Genomic DNA, 17,691 nt, shown 5'->3' on the forward strand with positions numbered 1-17,691 from the left:
TTCAGATTTATCTGTTCAAGTTTACAACAGATTGGCAGACTCTCACATAGTTAGTTGCATTAGTGATGTGATTTCTCTAATGGATAAAATTTCTTTGCACAGAAGTACAAATATAGATTGATGTTGATTGAAGTCAGTTACCTGGTATACCTATGCTAGCAAAGCTTGAGTCTGGCTACTCCCAGCTAAATATTGCTGTGTCTTCAAATATAACTGCTTGTGTTAAATTGTGGCAAATGGCAAAGCCTCTTAACCAGCGAATGCAATTCCTGTATTTCTAAGTATGACATCCAACAAATATAAATCAAATCCTGCTGTGACCTGGCACTGTTCCTTCCTTGCAGGAGCGGACCCTCTGCAGAGTGCTGGCCCAGTAAAGTATGCAGTCAGATAAAGCTTGGTCATAGCACTGGTCTGCAACACATCCCGTGGAAATAACTCCACTGGCAAGACTGGTACAGCTGCAAATGTCTACAACAACTGTGGAGAGACAGAACACTGAGTTGGGGTATGGGATAGACATAGGATGGGAGGGAAAGACAGTGATGGGAGCGAGTTTGCAGTGGGGGAAGTGGAAATGAGGGAGGCAATGAGGGAAATAGGAAACAAGTGTGGATAAGAAGCAAAAAATAAAAAATCACGGACAGGGGAGCATGACAGGTGAGAAGATCCAGCAATGGGGAAAGAGCATTGATATGTTGGCTGGTAGAGATGTGAAGAGGAGGAGATATAACAGCATAGCTTGATGAGAGAAGGGTGAGAAGAGTGAGGTACAGGAGTGTTGTGATGAAGTAAGGGAAATAATGAAAATGAAAGACAAGGATACAGGTTGTCAGGTAGAAAAGGGAGCAGGGGAATAAGACTGGTACTGAGTGATTAAGTCAAAGGTCACAGTGGATATTTTAACAATCAGCTAACATGACTGAATCACAAGATCATCTGATTTTACAAAAAGGTATGCAGAAACTTGTGAACTGATTGCTATGAAATTGAACAGTCATCAGCTGACATTTTCTTTGATTTAAGATTAAAGATTCATCTTTATCACTTCTAGTTGTCAGGCTCAAGATACTTAAAACCAGTTTGTGCTCTGCAGGCTGACAAGTCAACAAAACAAAATTATCACCACGGTATAAGGATTACGTCTTGATTAACTAAACTGTCAAAATATTCTGACCAGCCATTACTCACCATCGCCTTGCACCACAGGCAGCGCCAATCCTGCAGGCGTAGAACACTGCCACAAGTTTTGTCACAGACAGTACATTTTGCACTGACAGGCAGGTTGCCTTCCAACCACTGATGTGGCATTGAGACCTGAATAAGGGGCGTAGAAGAGAAGTACTGTATAACACCGCCATCAATACAGATGATACAATATCTTTTACTTATAAATGCTGCGTCTGACATTACCTCTCTCACTGACACCTGAAGGAGGGGTGACGCCCTAAAAGCTTGTGTTTTCAAATAAACCTGTTGGTCTCTATCCTGGAGTTGTGTAATTTCTGACCAAATAATTGTCATCCTTGGTTCACACAGGTATCAATGAAAGAGGCAGAGCCAGGAAAAAGAAATCCTGCTTAGTGAGCAGGAGCTGCTCGGGGCTGAATTTGAAAGCAGAACCTTGCTGATAAAATCTAGAATATTATCTTTGCCACTAATAAATTGGAATATGCGGAAAAATGTGACATAATTCACATTGACTGGAAAAACAGAAATGCAGAGAATTTCTTAAACAGTGAGAAATTGCAAAGGGTTTACGTCCAGAGTGAATGGGGTTCTTTTGTTTCTAGGTGAATGAAAGCTGACATGCATGTGCAAAGAGCAATTAGAATGGCAGATGGAATGTTGGCCTTGATTGCAAAGGGATTTGAGTACAAGAGGAAGGAAGTCTTGCTGCAATTGGACAGAGCTTTGTGATAAGACTGTACTTGAAGTAAATTTGGCATCCTTACCCAAGGCCATGGAGGGAATACAACAAAGATTTGCCAGACTGATCCCTGGGATATTGGGGTTGTCCTACAAGGAGAGACTGAGAAAACTTGATGTAGTCTTTAGAGTTGAGAAGAATGAATTGTAGTTGCAGGAAAGATATTTTTGCTGACTGAGGAAAGGAATGGGGGGGCTCTAGAACTAAGAGGCACAGCCTCAGAATAACTAATAACCCATCTAGTTGAGATGAGGAAGAATTTCTTTACTTAAGTATGCAGCGAATCTTTGGAATTTTCTGCTCCAGACGGCTACGGAGGCTCAGTTGTTGAGTTTATTGAAGTCTGAGATCAATTAATTTCTAGATATTAAAGATATCTAGGAATTCAGGGATAATGAACAAAATTGACTTTGAGGTGCAAGATCAGTCACAATCTAGCCGAGTGAGGAAACAGGCTCAAGGGGTCAAAGGAGCTACTCTGTTCCAATTTCTTACCTTCCCATGTTCATGTTGTCATTCTTACTTCTGAATCAGACTTTTGGGTTCATTTCTTGGATTTGGGGATAATATTGAGGGAATTCTGCACTGATAGATATACCATCCATTAAATACCAAGCTGAACAGGCAGTACCTATCTGTTCAGGTCAACATAAAAAATAATCCAAAAGTACTGTTCATAGAAGTGAGTCACATTCTTACCTAGTTCTTTCATGTTCTTTTCTCAAACACTTAAATCACTAAAAATTTGAATTGCACTTGTTTGTGGGTATTGCTATGCATAAATTGGTCACGTTTCATCACTTCTATAGAAGTGACTCTACTTCAAATCTCTTTCTTTAGCTGTTAAGTGCTTTGAGTTGTCCTGAAATTATGAAAAACTGAAAAACGCTAGTTCTTTCTTTGAAATCAAACACAACCCAGTAAATTGAAATAAAAGATGCTGCTTTACCATGATCTTCCAATAAGAGGAGCTCTAATATTTAAAACACAGAGAGGGTTTTCAAAGAGTGGTCCGTTCCTGCAACATGATTCAATCCACTTAGATGTGCAAGTCTTTTTCATCTAAAATGTCAATCTTAAATGCTTCTGTTTTATGGAAAATAACTACTCCCACTGGTGATCATTTCCTGGTCAGTGCCATTTTCTTCCTGGCATCCACTTAATGCCCAGTGCTATGTTTGTCCTGTTATCTGGTCATTAACCAGTACGATACTGCTTGTTGCAATCACTCACTGCTTCAGTTCCATATTCCACCTAGCAACTACTAAGTGCCCAGTGCTTTACTCCTTCTGATATCTATTTAATGTGCAATGCAATAGTCCTTCTGGTATCTACTCAATGCCCAATGATATATTCTCTGGAGTATCGACTTACTGCCCATTGTTCCTCTTGGTCATCATTCACTGTCCAGTCTCCCCAAATACCCAATCACTGCCTAGTGTCATATCTTATCCCTCCCATGCCCCACCATGGCAGATCACTAGGTGTTCAGTTACATATCCGACTGGTAAACGCTAACTTCTCATTACCATCTTCTCCTAAGTTAATATTCATTGCCAAGGATCATGTTCCCCTGATAATTATTTATTTTGCAGTGATAGGAATTCCCGATGGAATGATTTCACAGTGTTCAGGATTCAACACTCACCAGCTCCAACTCCAACCACAAATTGAGGGTAACACATGCATCAACATACCAGTTGTGACAATTCCTGGTTGCCAGGCTTTAGCTGGCATTTGCTATACTTTCAATTTTTCGAACATTCTCTCCATGCACAACTTACCCCATCTTCATCTTCAATAATATCTTTAGCAATTGAGGCCAAAGTTGTCCACTTGCAGTTGTTGGTTGCTCTCACAGCACAGCGTTTGTGAGCTTTGAACTTGCACACTGAGAACCAGAAAGGAGAGAATGTGTGAGTGTTATCAGTAGCTAGTCTATGCAAAAGCCTTTTATTTGTGAAGGAGTGGAGTAGGACGATTAGACCATCTTGCCTTTGATTAGGACTCCCAAGGTGGACCCTCTTATATGTCTCTCCACTGTGAGGATGTTGTCAGGACACTCTGTTTCCTCCTGGACCAACGGCCTGATCTGCCCCTATCCACTACCCTCCTCCGCCTGGCTGAATTCAACAACTTCCCCTTTAACTCCTCTCATTTTCATCAGATCAAAGGCGTGGCCATGCACACATGGAAGGACCCCAGTTATGCCTGTTTGTTGGGTACATGAAACATTGCTCGTTCTAGTCCTACTCGGGCCTGGTCTGCAATCTTTTCTCCTCTATGTTGGTGACATCATCGATGGTGCTGAAATCAGAAATGTTCATCAATCACGCTTCCAATTTCCAATCTGCTCTCAGCTTCACCTGGTCAATCTCTGACTCCTCCCTTCCCTTCCTCGACATCACTGTTTCCATTTCTGGGGGCAGGTTGGCCACCAGCATCCACAGCAAACCCACTAATTCCCACTGTTACCTTGACTATACGTCTTCACAGCGTGCTTCCTGTAAAAGGCACTGTTCCCTTCTCCCAGTTTCTCCATGGCAACTCTTTTGATGATGCCAGTGTCTACATGGGGGCCTCCGAAATTTCCACCTCCTTCCTTGACCAATGATTCTCTGCTACAGTGGTTAACAGGGTTTTCAGCCCTGTCTAACCTATCCCCTGCACTTCTTTCATCACCCCTTCACTTCCTTCGCACAAGAGCAACAGTGCTCCCTCCGGTCCTCACTTAGAACCCACAATCTGTAGGATTATTACCCATCATTTCAACCATCTTCAGTAGGATGCTACTACCAGACACAGATTCCCTTCCCCTTCCGTTCCTTGTTAGCCTTCTGCAGGGGCTGTTCCCTCTAGGGCACCTTGGTCCACTCGTCCTCCACTCCCAATGTAGCCCCACATTCGCATGTAATCACAGAACGTGCAACACATGCCTGTTTACTTCCTCCTCCTCACTATCAAAAGCCAAAGACACATCTTCAGGTGAAGCAGAATTTACCTGCACTTCACTCAATCTAGTCTGTTGTATTTGCTGCTCACTGAAAGACTGTTGTGTGCTCTGCTCCATGGAAACTTCGCTCACCCTTGCCATTCCCAACTCTGCCCTACAGGCTGATGGGTTCTCCATACACTGTTTGGGCTGCAATGGCATCCTTGGATAAGGCGAAGTGCAGTGGCGATATGCTTCCTGGTCAACACTTCCTGGTGGTCGGACATAGAGGCCCTGGCAAGCCACTGCTCCCCAGACCTAGAATACTTTACAGTAAAGTACTGTCCCAACTACCTATCATGAGAGTACACCGCCAAGATCCTGAAAGCAGTCTACATACCACCCGATGCAGATGTGAAGAATGCCTGTGATGTGATTTACACTGCCACAAACACACTGGAAACAAAATTCCCGAGTCCCTACTCATCATGACCAGCGACTTCAACCAAGCCAACCTCAAGCAGATGTCGCCAAAACGTCTCCGACACATCTCCTGTCCCATCAGAGGGCTGAACATTCTGGACTACTGCAACACAACCACCAAAGACATGCATCGCTCAAACCCCCGCCCACACTTCAGAAAATCTGACCACAGCACTGTGTTCCTCCTCCCACCTTACAAGGAGAAGGTGAAACTGGAGAATCCTTCATGAAAGGAAGTACAGTGCTGGCCCAAGGCAGTGGAATACTGGCTCCGGGTCTGCTTTGGCTCGGTGGGCTGGAATGTGTTCAAGTGTTCAGTGGAAAACCTGGAAGAGTACGCCAGCACCGTCACAGGCTTCATTTGCAAATGCACGGAGATCTGTGTACCAAAGAAGTCAATCTTCGTGTTCCCCAATTGTAACCCTCAGCTGAATCAGGAAATCCACTCCCTACTGAAGACCAGATATGCAGCATTGAAGTTGGGTGAGCTGGATCGATACAGAAAATCCAGACATGACCTCCGCAAAGCCATCAGGGAGGCCAAGAGGCAGTACAAGACCAAGTTAGAGGTCCAGACATACCAAATAGACTGCTGATGTCTACGGCAAGGCCTAAACGACGCTACGGGATACAAAATGAAACAGTGCAAGATAGCAGACAAAGACACATCCCTCCCTGACACGTTCGTTTTGAGCAGAATACCACCGACATGGCGACACCTGCCCCAAACACACCAGTCCCCGTTGTCACTGCTTCAGAAGTCAGAACAGACTCCCTAAGAGTCAACCCAAAGAAAGCGATGGGCCTGGACGGTGTCCCTGGCTGAGCACTCAGATCCTGGGCGGACCAACTGGCAGAGGTATTCACCAACATCTTCAACCTCTCCCTCCTACAAGCCGAAGTCCCCACTTACTTCGAGAAGACCACCATCATCCCTATACCCAAGAAAAGACATACGGTGTGCTTTAATAATTCCTGGCCAATAGCTCTGACTTCAATAATCCTGAAGTGCTTGAGAGGCTGGTCATAGACCACATCAACTCCAGTCTCCCAACTTGCCTCAACCCTCTACAGTTTGCCTACCAACATAACAGGGTCACAGAATGCCACATCCCAAGCCCGGCACTCATCCTTGGAAAATGTGGACAACAAAGACACCTATGTCAGATTCCTGCTTGGCCTATAACAGCATTATCACCCCCAGATTGGTCTCAAAACTGAGAGAGCGTGGTCTCGACTCCGTCCTCTGCAACTTGACCCTCAGCTTTCTAACTCACAGATCGCAATCAGTGAGGATAGGTAACTGCACCTCCACCACAATAACATCAACTCTGGAGCCTCCCAAGGATGCATCCTCAGCCCCCTAATGAATTCCCTGCACACCCGTGACTGTGTTGCCAAATTCTGACATCTACAAGTTTGCTGACGACACCATTATAGTGGGACGGACATCTAACAATGATGAGTCAAAATACAGAAGGGAGATGGAGGGCTTGGTGATGTAGTGCAATGAAAACAATCTGTCAAAGTCAGCAAAAATAAAGAACTAATTATCAACTTCAGAGTGAAAGAAGGACAATACGCCTGCATCTACATCAACGGAACTGAAGTTGAGAGAGTGAAGAGCATCAAGTTCCTTGGAGTGATGATAACCGACAACCTGTCCTGGACTTCCCGCGTAAACGCAACAGTCAAGAAGGCACAACAACACCTCTTCTTCCTCAGGCAGTTCAGGAAATTTAGCATGTCCATAAGGTCCCTCACGAGATTCTACAGATGCACCACTGGAAGCTTACTGACCGAGTGCATAACAGCTTGGTACGGCAACTGCTCTGCCCAGGACTGTAAGAAACTACAGAAGGTGGTGTGCACAGCCCAGACCATCAATGAAGCCAATCTACCATCCATGGGCTCTATTTACACAGCTCACTGCCATAGAAAGGTGGCCAACGTCATCAAAGACCTGTCACACCCTGGTACTCACACCCTGTTAATGACCTGCTACAACTCCTTGCATCAGGCAGAAGATACAGGTGCCGGAATAAGTTCAGGAACACCTTCTTTCCAGCCGTTATCAGACTGTTGAATGGACTCTTGCCTCAAATAATGTAACCTGCAGTGTAACCTATATGGCTCTAAGTCTTTTTGATTTGTACATTCTTTGCTTGCCATACCTGTATCACTCGTAAACAAAGCTTCTCACCGTATTTCACTATACGTGACAATAAAAATCAATCACAATGCGGTCTCCTCTGCATTGGGGAAATGAAGCACAGATTGAGCAATTTCTTTGCAGAACACCTATGTTCTATCTGCAAAAATGACCCTGAGCTTCCTGTTGCCTGCCAGTGCAACATACCACCATGTTCTTTGGCCAACATCTTTGTCTCAGGTTTGCTGCAGTGTTCCAGAACAGCTCAGTGCAAGCTTGAAGAGCAGCCCATCATGTTTTGCTTGGGGTTCTTGCAGCCTTTAGGACTCAATAGCGAATGCAATAATTGTAGGGTCTTAGCACCTTCTCCCACATTCTTACACAAAACCCCAAACACCAGGCCTTGTCTTTACTTAGGCTGCTACCACAAACAACCTATTGTCATTCCTCATGGTCCCAATTAGCAGCTATTGTTTCTCCCAAGCTGACCCTGACTTATTCCTTTGTCTACCCAATTGTTACTGTCTCTCTGGGTTCCATCTCCATCTATCGTTTAGTCTTCCCCCATTGCTCCACCCTTTCATAGCTACAATCAGTTTTGAAGAAGGGTCACTGGACCTGAAGCATTATCTTTGCTTTGTGTCCACAGATGCTGACAGACCGGCTGAGCTATCTCGCAATTTCTATTTTTATTTGGGGTCCATAACTGCTAGCTTGTAGACCACATTTTTTTGTGGATAGTGTACAGCCCCTGAGCACGACTGAATGAATGGCTGTGATTGGGGTGAAGACTATCAGATGGTCCAGTTGTGACTGGGAGCCCCTCAGTTTTCAGACTTTGTGCCACCACGACCTAGGCTCTTTTTAACGGGGAACTTATAGGGAGGTTATAGAACAATAAGGGTTCTTTCTTCAGCAAAAATGCAACTTACTATGGTCCCCAAATGATCAAAATCCTTTATAGAGGCATTCTTCTTATCTGTATCTTTGACAGGCACAAACAGTCATACTACTGTGGTTCCACCACTTAGACCCTTTGGAAGAGGTGAATTCTTAAGATCTCTTATTGTGGAAGACTCATTTTCAGGAGACTATATTGAGACAGCCTCACAAGTTAAAAATATTCTTTTGCATATTCTCCAAAAATGTCTTTTTACGTTCTTTCAATACTATTTTTCTCGTAATTATTCCTTGTTTACTTGTCAAAGTTGATTACACAATCCAGTAACTTACACTTAGTCAGTTTGGCACATGACCAGACAGTAGATAAATAGCTAAACACTAATTCAAATTTAAAGTGAGAATTACGAGTGATTTTAACTAAAATGTCTCATACCATACTGCCAATCCATAGTCTGATTTAGCATTTAAAACAAAACAGAATATAAATAGAGCAAAATATTCAACAAAAAAACAACAGGAACAAACAAAGGAAGAATGTGAAAATGAAAGGCGTTTTTTACAGTTTATTTTAAAAGGCTTCTGATCGTAGAGAAACAGGAAGAGTCCATCCATCCCTCTGAGGAAAGAACTATCCAGTTTTTGTATCACTCCTTGTGAAGAATAACTTTGTGGGCTGTGCACTGATATTAACCCACACAAATCAAGTGCTTGTTTATGATGGAAATAATAATGTATAACAATTCCTGTGATGTTCACTCGGGGCACTATGGCAAAGGATAGAGCCTGGTGAGCGGTTGATTGTAAATTCAAGATCATAACTTCTTAGCATAAAGCTATCATGACTGGCTAAGAGAGAGAGTGTTGATCCTTACCTTCACAAGACAATCCATGAGACGTAACCCCCGACAAGGCCTCTCGACACACATTGCAGTAAGTTGGCCGTGCGTGTGAGCAGGCATACCAGTTGTGCATCCCTGAGAAATGGTCCATGCTGTACTGGGTTGACTGCACAGCAAAAAGCATGAGGAGGAAGAATAAGAGGTGTTTATCATGTACTGTCAGAAAATATACTGGATCTAAATCATGGCAACTGGTTTCCAGGATTGCATGCTTGGATGGGAATAGCTGGCAAACTATGGAAGAAACGCTCATCTGTACATCACTATGCTCGGAAAAGTTGTGACACAATCGATAGGATTTTTAAAAAAATACCTATGTCCGGTTGGGTTCTGACAGGTGTGACTTTACCTGCTGGTGGATGCTGCATTTGTGACGAGTGAGTAAAAGCCGACAAATATTCGCAGTTAGTTACCACATTGTTCTTTATTCTAACGTTACGTATAAGGTCACAAAGGAGAACAAATCCAATATTATTTCTGAAACAAGCTGTTTAAAAAAGCCATACACTGCTCAATGTGCATGATCGTTGCGCCACTTGCATAAGTCAGTGGTGAGAACACTCTTTTCCTTTGTATATCTGCCTGTCACTTGCTCCATTAGGATGGTGTCATGGTTTATCGGAATAGGGCCAAATTCCACCTTGACTCTCCTATTACACAGAAGCAATAACCATACAATGTTAAAAGAAGTCTTTAAAAAAATACTGACTCATCCTTCTGTAAAGGATTAAACTTTTTCACTACACTGAGGACACAGCAAGTAAAACTAGTCTCCAATAAGTATACAGGGCATTATGTTCTGTGTCACAGATTAGGCCAGTGACCAAAAGGATGATAACCATGAGCAGTACTGAGACACAGTGAAGCAAATGGTTACCATGAAAATGAACAGTTCTTAGAACAACAAGAAGTGATTATGGGTGACTCTTGTTACAGGAATAAACAGACCTTTTATCCCATTTGTGCTCTGAAGTCTTGAAATGTTGTATCATCTCCAGGAATAAAGAACCTAACAGAGTAGATGAGAAAATCGGAGAAAGACGGGGTGAAAGCTAAAATTCATGATGTATGTGCAAATCAACGGTGCATGGAAGACCAGGCAGAAAGTCTTAAAACGGAAGGTTAGGGGACTAGCGGATAAGAAAGCCAAGGTAGGGAAACCAGCCAATGGAGCTATCTTCACACCAATGTCAGAGGAAAGTAAACAGTGGAACTTGAAGCACAAGTCCAGTGTGCGCAGAGTGAGCTGGGAGCAATAAGAGAGAGTTGGATGTACCCTGGACACCAGTGGAAACTAAACATAAGAGGTTATACAGATTTAGATATTAGAGGGTTACAAAAATGGTGGTGGTAAAGATGGCAGGGAAGGATGATTAAACTATTAACAAAATACATAATAACAGTAATATGAAGGGTCTAAATTAGTAGAGTTAAGTAGAAACTCAATGAGTAGAACTAAAGAGGTAAGTACAGAAGATGCTGGTCTGAGTTTTGATAGATCTGTTTGTGATGACGCAAAAGATGAATGGATGGAATGAAGATCTTGAAGACAGTGGTAATAATGGGAAACTAAGCTGTGTATCAACAGGAAAAAAATTACTATCCTAAAAAGAACTCAGCAAAATTTTCTTTAACTATCTACATGGTATTTCTTTACCATGTAGAATTTGGTTGGATTTAGCTTGATTTAAATGGTCCCTACAATTGAATAGCTGCGAGAACTCTCTTTTCAGCTTCACACACAGAGAAGCATCAGCTGGACAGTAGGGTGGGTGATGGCCTAGTGGTATTATTGCGAGACTGTTAACTCAGATGCTCTGGGGACTCAGGGTTCAAATCCCTCCATGTCAGATAGTGGAATTTGAATTCAATAATAACTGGGAAATAAGAGTCTAATGATGTCCATGAAACCATTGTCAATTGGTAGGAAAAACCCATGTAGTTCACTAATGTCCTCCAGGGAAGGGAATCTGCTGTCCTTACCTGGTGTGACCTATATGCGACTCCAGAACCATAGCAATGTGGCAGACTTTCAACTGTTCCCTGGGCAATTAGGGATGGCCAATAAATCTTGGCCCAGCCAATGAAAGTCTCATCCCGTGAATGAGTTTAGAAAAAAATCTGTCATCTGGAAATGCTCCAAAAGCTTATATATTGACCTTTCCTTCTTTCACACTGAATCTGTAGAACCTCACTACTTTTCCCACCGGCCACAACTGTCATGAACATAGAACCATACAGCACAGTACAAACCATTCGGCCCACAATGTTGCGCTGACCTATTATCCCAATAAGATCAAACTACTCTGCATACTCTACATTTTAGAGTCTCTTAGGAATCGCTTAAATGTCCCGAATGTATCTGACTCCACTACCACTGCCGGCAGCGCCATTCTACGCACCCACCACTCTCTGCGTAGAGAATCTACCTCTGACATCTCTCCTATACCTTCCTCTAATCACCTTAAAGTTATGCCCCCTCGTAAAAGTCGTTTCCAGCCTGGGAAAAAGTTTCTGGCTACCCACTCTAGCTATGCCACTCATCATCTTGTACACCTCTATAAAGTCACGGCCCATCCTTCTTCGCTCCAATGAGAAAAGCCCAAGTTCCCTCAATCTTTACTCACGAGACCTGCCCTCCAGTCCAGGCAGCATCCTGGTAACTCTCTGCACCTTCCATAAAGCTTCCATACCCACCCTATAACGTGGAGAACTGAACCGAACACAATATTCGAAGTATGGTCTAACTGGGGTTTTATACAGCTGCAACATAGTCTCACGGCTCTTAAACTCAATTCCCCTGTCCTCAATATCATTATGTAATTTGCAGTCAGCAGTTCACATTCACATTCCTGAAGGTGCTGTCCTTCAGCCACCTCACCTCAAAGTGATCTCTGTTCTGGATACTTTTCATCGCTGCGATCCAATCTTCCATCTCCTTGCGGTTTTCAGCACACAAGATCAGCTTTCGGAAAGGAGTAATTATCTGCAAAAGCAAATACATACTGGGTTATGTTAAAACACTTTCTTGGCTGACATTGTATCAGTGTAGATCTATAGATAAAACCTGGAAGAACAACCAACATTTTCAAGTTAAATTTGTTTTGCAATTTATATTTCACTGAGACAAACAATTAACCACTAAATGCCATCAGCATATTATCTTCGTGGAAGAGTTTTCTGTTAGGAAGGCAGTAGGAATTAAGCAAGTGAACTTGGTACTACTGGATTGGCTGGTGAAGCTTAGGCATGACACCTGTTCCAGATGATTCATGACTGCCACTGAACCTTGCTGAACTGTGAAGGCATATGGATGGTGTAGGGACAAGTGGAATCAGTTGTGGTGCCATTCACGGCACCTTTGGTATTTCTTGTTGGGTATGCACATGATGAAATGGTACTTTAGAGACAGGCATGTATGGCACTGTTCCTAGGTTTCAGCCAAAATGTTCAGGATTGGAGGGAGAGAATCACTCCCAAAGGAGTTTTGGCATAATTAAAATATATAATAATGGAGCAAGCTGCAAAAATAAAATCACTCTGAAAATTCCCGTGGGATATTTAATCTTAAAAAGAAATGTATTTTGCAAAGTATTCTGATAACATTATCAGAGGAATGAGCTGGATTTTGGGTAGACAATACAGCAGGCAGAGAACTCCATTATCAATGGGTCGAACTCTGAAATGAACAAAGTAGATCGGCCTGTTGTCTCTTTGTTTTTCACAGAGACTTCTTGTTGGCTCTTTCCCTCACAATAAGAGTATCTTTTGGCTGAGTCCTTTAAACTGTCCGTGCCTGTTAGCTCTAGTACTGAGACTGACAACTTTTGCTGACTATCTCAAGCTGACAGTGTCTGTTGACTGTCTCCTCACAGTGACAATGCCTAATGGCTGTTTCCCTGACAGTTCTGCTCTGCTGTTTTCCTGTGACTCTCTCCCTCATACTGACAGTGCCTGCTCGCTCTCTCTCCCAGTGCCTTCTGGGTCTCTCTCTTTCATACTGACAGTGTCTGTTGTCTGTCTCTCTCTCTCTCTGACACTGACAGTGCCTGTTGGCTCTCTCTCCTTCATACTGACAGTACCTGTTGGCACTCTCTTCTTCATACTGACAGTGCCTGTTGGCTCTCTCTCCTTCATACTGACAGTACCTGTTGGCACTCTCTTCTTCATACTGACAGTGCCTGCTGGCTCTCTCCCTCCCTCATACAGATAGCAAACGTTCACTCTCTCTTCCCTCATACTGAAGATGTCTCTTGGCTCTCTCTCCCTCGTGCTGATGGTGCTTGCTGGCTCTCTCCACTTGATGCTGACAGTGCTTGTTGGCTGTCTCTCCCTGACGCTGACTGTGCTTGTTGGCTGTCTCTCCCTGACGCTGACTGTGCTTGTTGGCTGTCTCTCCCTGACGCTGACTGTGCTTGTTGGCTGTCTCTCCCTTACACTGACAGTGCTTGTTGGCTATCTCTCCCTGACGCTGACAGTGCTTGTTGGCTGTCTCTCCCTGACGCTGACTGTGCTTGTTGGCTGTCTCTCCCTGACGCTGACTGTGCTTGTTGGCTGTCTCTCCCTGACGCTGACTGTGCTTGTTGGCTGTCTCTCCCTTACACTGATGGTGCTTGTTGGCTGTCTCTCCCTGACGCTGACTGTGCTTGTTGGCTGTCTCTCCCTGGCGCTGACAGTGCTTGTTGGCTGTCTCTCCCTGACGCTGACTGTGCTTGTTGGCTGTCTCTCCCTGACGCTGTCTTTAAAAATGCTTTAAGGGGTTAAAATACTTTATGACATCCTGAGGACACGAACAGCACCGTGTAAATATAAACCTTTTCTTTCTTAAAACTTATCTTACTGACCAAGCTTTTGATCACCTTTTGGTCTAGACACCAAATTCATCTTTGTGAATTGTTTTGGCATATTTTAATTATTAATAACTGTACTGGTCTAGTTTGGATCAACAATTTCAGAAACTGCACTTTCAATTTGTTTTCACCTGGTTCTTTTCCAAGTTCTTCCATTATTGATGTATCAGCTATCATTTCTGGGGGTAGTCTGATCACCAAATTCCTTAAAGCCTATTAGCTCTGACAGCTTTGTTGGCTATTTCCTCAGAATCCGCTTTCTAAAGCAACTCTTATTGCCTTCTTTCAGTTTTTCCATATCTCTTCTGGCATAACAGCCTCTATTTTGTCTTCCTTGTCCCTCTGTTGAAAATTGCCTTCCACCATACCTGACAGAATCAATGACCGCACCTGTCCATTTCTCATCCTTCTGCCAAACTACAATATGGTTCCGTCATCTTCCAGCTTTGGTTTCTTCACATTCATCCACAAGTGTTATGCGATCGCTAAACACCTTCAGCTACTCTTTAAGGTAATTTCCTCCAGGATACCTTGTTCCATTCTGTAATCAGCTCCAAGATTCACTCCTCTACCTTTGGCATATCCCTATACAACACATCAAATACAGCGTCTGACTTTCCACAGCAATTTTCCCCTCTGTCCTGGTAAAGAAGTGTTACACATCTTACTCTTGCAATTTAATGTATTGTATTCACTGTTAATGACACTGATAGGCTTTGAACATCTCCTTCCAACAAAAGCATCCAGATACTTGTCATTGCATTTTTCATCCCAATTCCACTCTGACCTTGTGGTTCCAAATTTCTATATTTGTTATAATGAAGCAAACAAAAACTTGAGCTATAGCAGCACTTCACCTTTTGAATGAGGAGTTCCACAAGCCCTCTGGACTCAACACTAAATTTCAAGAATTTCTCACATTCATTCCGACAGGCCATTACCAAACATGGTTCTGCTGCTGCGATTTACAATAACTTAGTACCCACACGGTTTCTTTACTGCATGCTTTTGTCCCGCAGTATTTTTAATCTCCCCTGTGCTCCATCCAATCACAGATCTCTCCTTCGGTCCTTTCCTCTTGCCACTGCTGCTTAAACCCTGTCATAACATCTTCAGTTCTGATAACATGTTAACTCAGTTTCTTTCTCCTAGGAAACTGCCGGACCCGCTGAACGCTTCCAGCAGTTTGTTTTTAATTTGGATTTCCAGGATTCAGAACAATTTGCTTTTATTATAGATGCAAATTATTCTGCTGGCTTCCTGTCATTTACCAACTGACATGAGATTGAAAAGGTTCTTCAAACTCTGATTTGTCACAGTCAAGATAGCATTTCACCACACAGTTAATGATAATTTCTTAAGATTGATTATTTTTCTTTTTACGTGGTTGGTGGTTTGTAACACCTTATAATTCGTACCATGAAACACCACTAAGACCTATTCTGCTCAAGCAAGTGGAAAGGATCGTTCTTCATTTCGGAAGTGAGTCTGAACACTGACCTAAAGATGATATCAGCACTAAAGTTATGTTTAGCATGTTGGTGATGAGAGTACGTGTGATTGGTAGCCTCGTATCTGCACCTTCCTTTGCTCACATCCTATAATAAACCACATTAGAAATTGCACCAGTCTAACATTTTCCATTCAGACATTTTTCAAAGAAATATCAAAAACTCAATGTGGCCTGACTATCGGTGCAAAACCCAATCTTAGATTGCACAATGACTGGATACCCAGATCTGGTCAATTACAATGCTAACGGTTATAGTGCAAAGGCTGCAGTGTCCTGTTCATAATCTAGAACAAGACAAAAGCAGCACTATAGGTGTCAGAAAGCAGGATTCTCACTTGAAAATGAAAGTTGTATGAAACTGAATCCATTTTCAAAGTAGTGCTGCTGCAGGTTTCTCAGTCACCTAATTTCAGATATCACAGCAGTTCGAAGTGTGAATCCCAAGTCGGGATTGGACCAGGCCTAAATCTGAACCACAAGTAAGAATTGAGCACACTCAAAAAAATGAGTTCCTCAACCCTTAGTGGTATAACCAGCTACTTACTATCCAAGTATCCATAAGGTGACTGTCAATTGACTTGTCTTTCAGAATGTTGTAGCAAAAAGAAAAGAAAACCTTAGTTTTGATAAGCCTGACATTATGTCTTAGTTTAAATCTGTTTTTGTAACTAATGAAGCCAATTCCTGGGGTTTAGCATTCCCTGAAATACACAGTCTGTCCCTTTTTTGTTCTGATTCTGGACTTGTTCAGCAGATTTGTCACAGCATAGTTTCCAATATAAGGATCAGAAGTAGGCCATTCACACCTTCATGCATCCTTTGAACACTTCTGAATCTGCTTTCACTTTCACAGTAAAATCCAGATCACACCACTCACCGTGAGAAAGAAGTGTCTTATTTTTGCTCCATATCCTTTCATATCTTAACCTAATAAAAATCTATCAATCTCAGATTTAACAGCTTCAATAGTTTCAAACTTGTGGCACAAGTTAGTTCAAAACTTTCCATAGCTCTTTTTTGTGAAAATATGCTTCCTAATCTCCCTTCTCGACAGCTGAGCTCCAATTTTAATATTATTTCCCCTTGTTTGTGATTCCCCACGCCCCACATCCCCAATGGAAACAGTCTTTTCGCACCTGTCCTATTGCATCTCTTTAACATTTTAAACACCCCATAAATACTACACTTTCATTTGTACTTCATGGAATGCGAGCCAAGTTTATGAAGCTAGTCCTCATAACTTAATCCTCCAAACCCTCAAAACAGCCTGTATCACATCAACCAAACTCTGATTGTGTTGCAGGTTGTTCCTGCAACAATGCTGATATGTGCCTAGAAGAGCCATGTTCCTCTGTGCAAACCAGGTTCTGCTTGTAAAAAGACGTTTTTGAATATATCAATGAAAATGCTGTCATAAGTTCTTGGTAAAGACAGTCAGGTAACTGTTTGACATTATTTCCTCCCGAATCCAAAGTCAGTAATTGTTAATTTCTGTGTGGCTCTATAGGTGCTGCAAACATCAGTATTTTCATAGCTTTTGATGTGCCTGTCTTTTCCAAATGTTGCTGTATGGCTGTAGTAAGTTATTCAAATGTAGAAATCAGTTCAATATCAAAGCCAATCCTACACTCATTCAATCAATGCATGTTCACATTGTCCAGCTATTTATAGTGCTATTTACTTAGATTTGCAAAACAAAATGTAGAGCTGGAAACACTCTGTCAAATACTTTGGTTCTATCAACAAGCGTGATCCAACCTGTGCAGAACCTACTTTCTTCACCCAGTCACTAATGGCTGAGTCTTTCATTATCTTGATGACAAAACTCTATAATTCTCACCATAAGCCTTTTTGTCTCTCCACCTCTCCTTCTTTAAGACACTCCTGTAATGTTTCCCACATTAAAACCAAAGTTCAAAAATGCTTTACTGGGTTAAAATACTTTGTGACATCCTGAGGACATGAACAGCACCGTGTAAATATAAACCTTTTCTTTCTTAAAACTTATCTTACTGACCAAGCTTTTGAT

At 42.5% G+C, this 17,691-nt stretch overlaps 1 protein-coding gene across 3 annotated transcripts in view; it reads right to left on the bottom strand.

Annotated features, from left to right (window-relative positions):
• The window catches only part of LOC125457545 (diacylglycerol kinase delta-like), a 146,194-nt gene that overhangs the window by 62,147 nt on the left and 66,356 nt on the right, over positions 1-17,691 (bottom strand). For all 3 annotated transcript variants that reach the window (XM_048541892.2, XM_048541891.2, XM_048541890.2), the window contains exons 4-7: positions 12,181-12,285; positions 9,273-9,405; positions 3,715-3,821; positions 1,192-1,317 (exon numbers count right to left, since the gene is read on the bottom strand). In XM_048541892.2, the coding sequence (XP_048397849.1) occupies positions 1,192-1,317; positions 3,715-3,821; positions 9,273-9,405; positions 12,181-12,285 (471 nt within the window). The remainder of the gene's footprint in view (positions 1-1,191; positions 1,318-3,714; positions 3,822-9,272; positions 9,406-12,180; positions 12,286-17,691) is intronic.

The sequence above is a fragment of the Stegostoma tigrinum genome, chromosome 14 (genome assembly GCF_030684315.1).
Source record: "Stegostoma tigrinum isolate sSteTig4 chromosome 14, sSteTig4.hap1, whole genome shotgun sequence".
In the NCBI taxonomy this organism is placed as follows: Eukaryota; Metazoa; Chordata; class Chondrichthyes; order Orectolobiformes; family Stegostomatidae; genus Stegostoma; species Stegostoma tigrinum.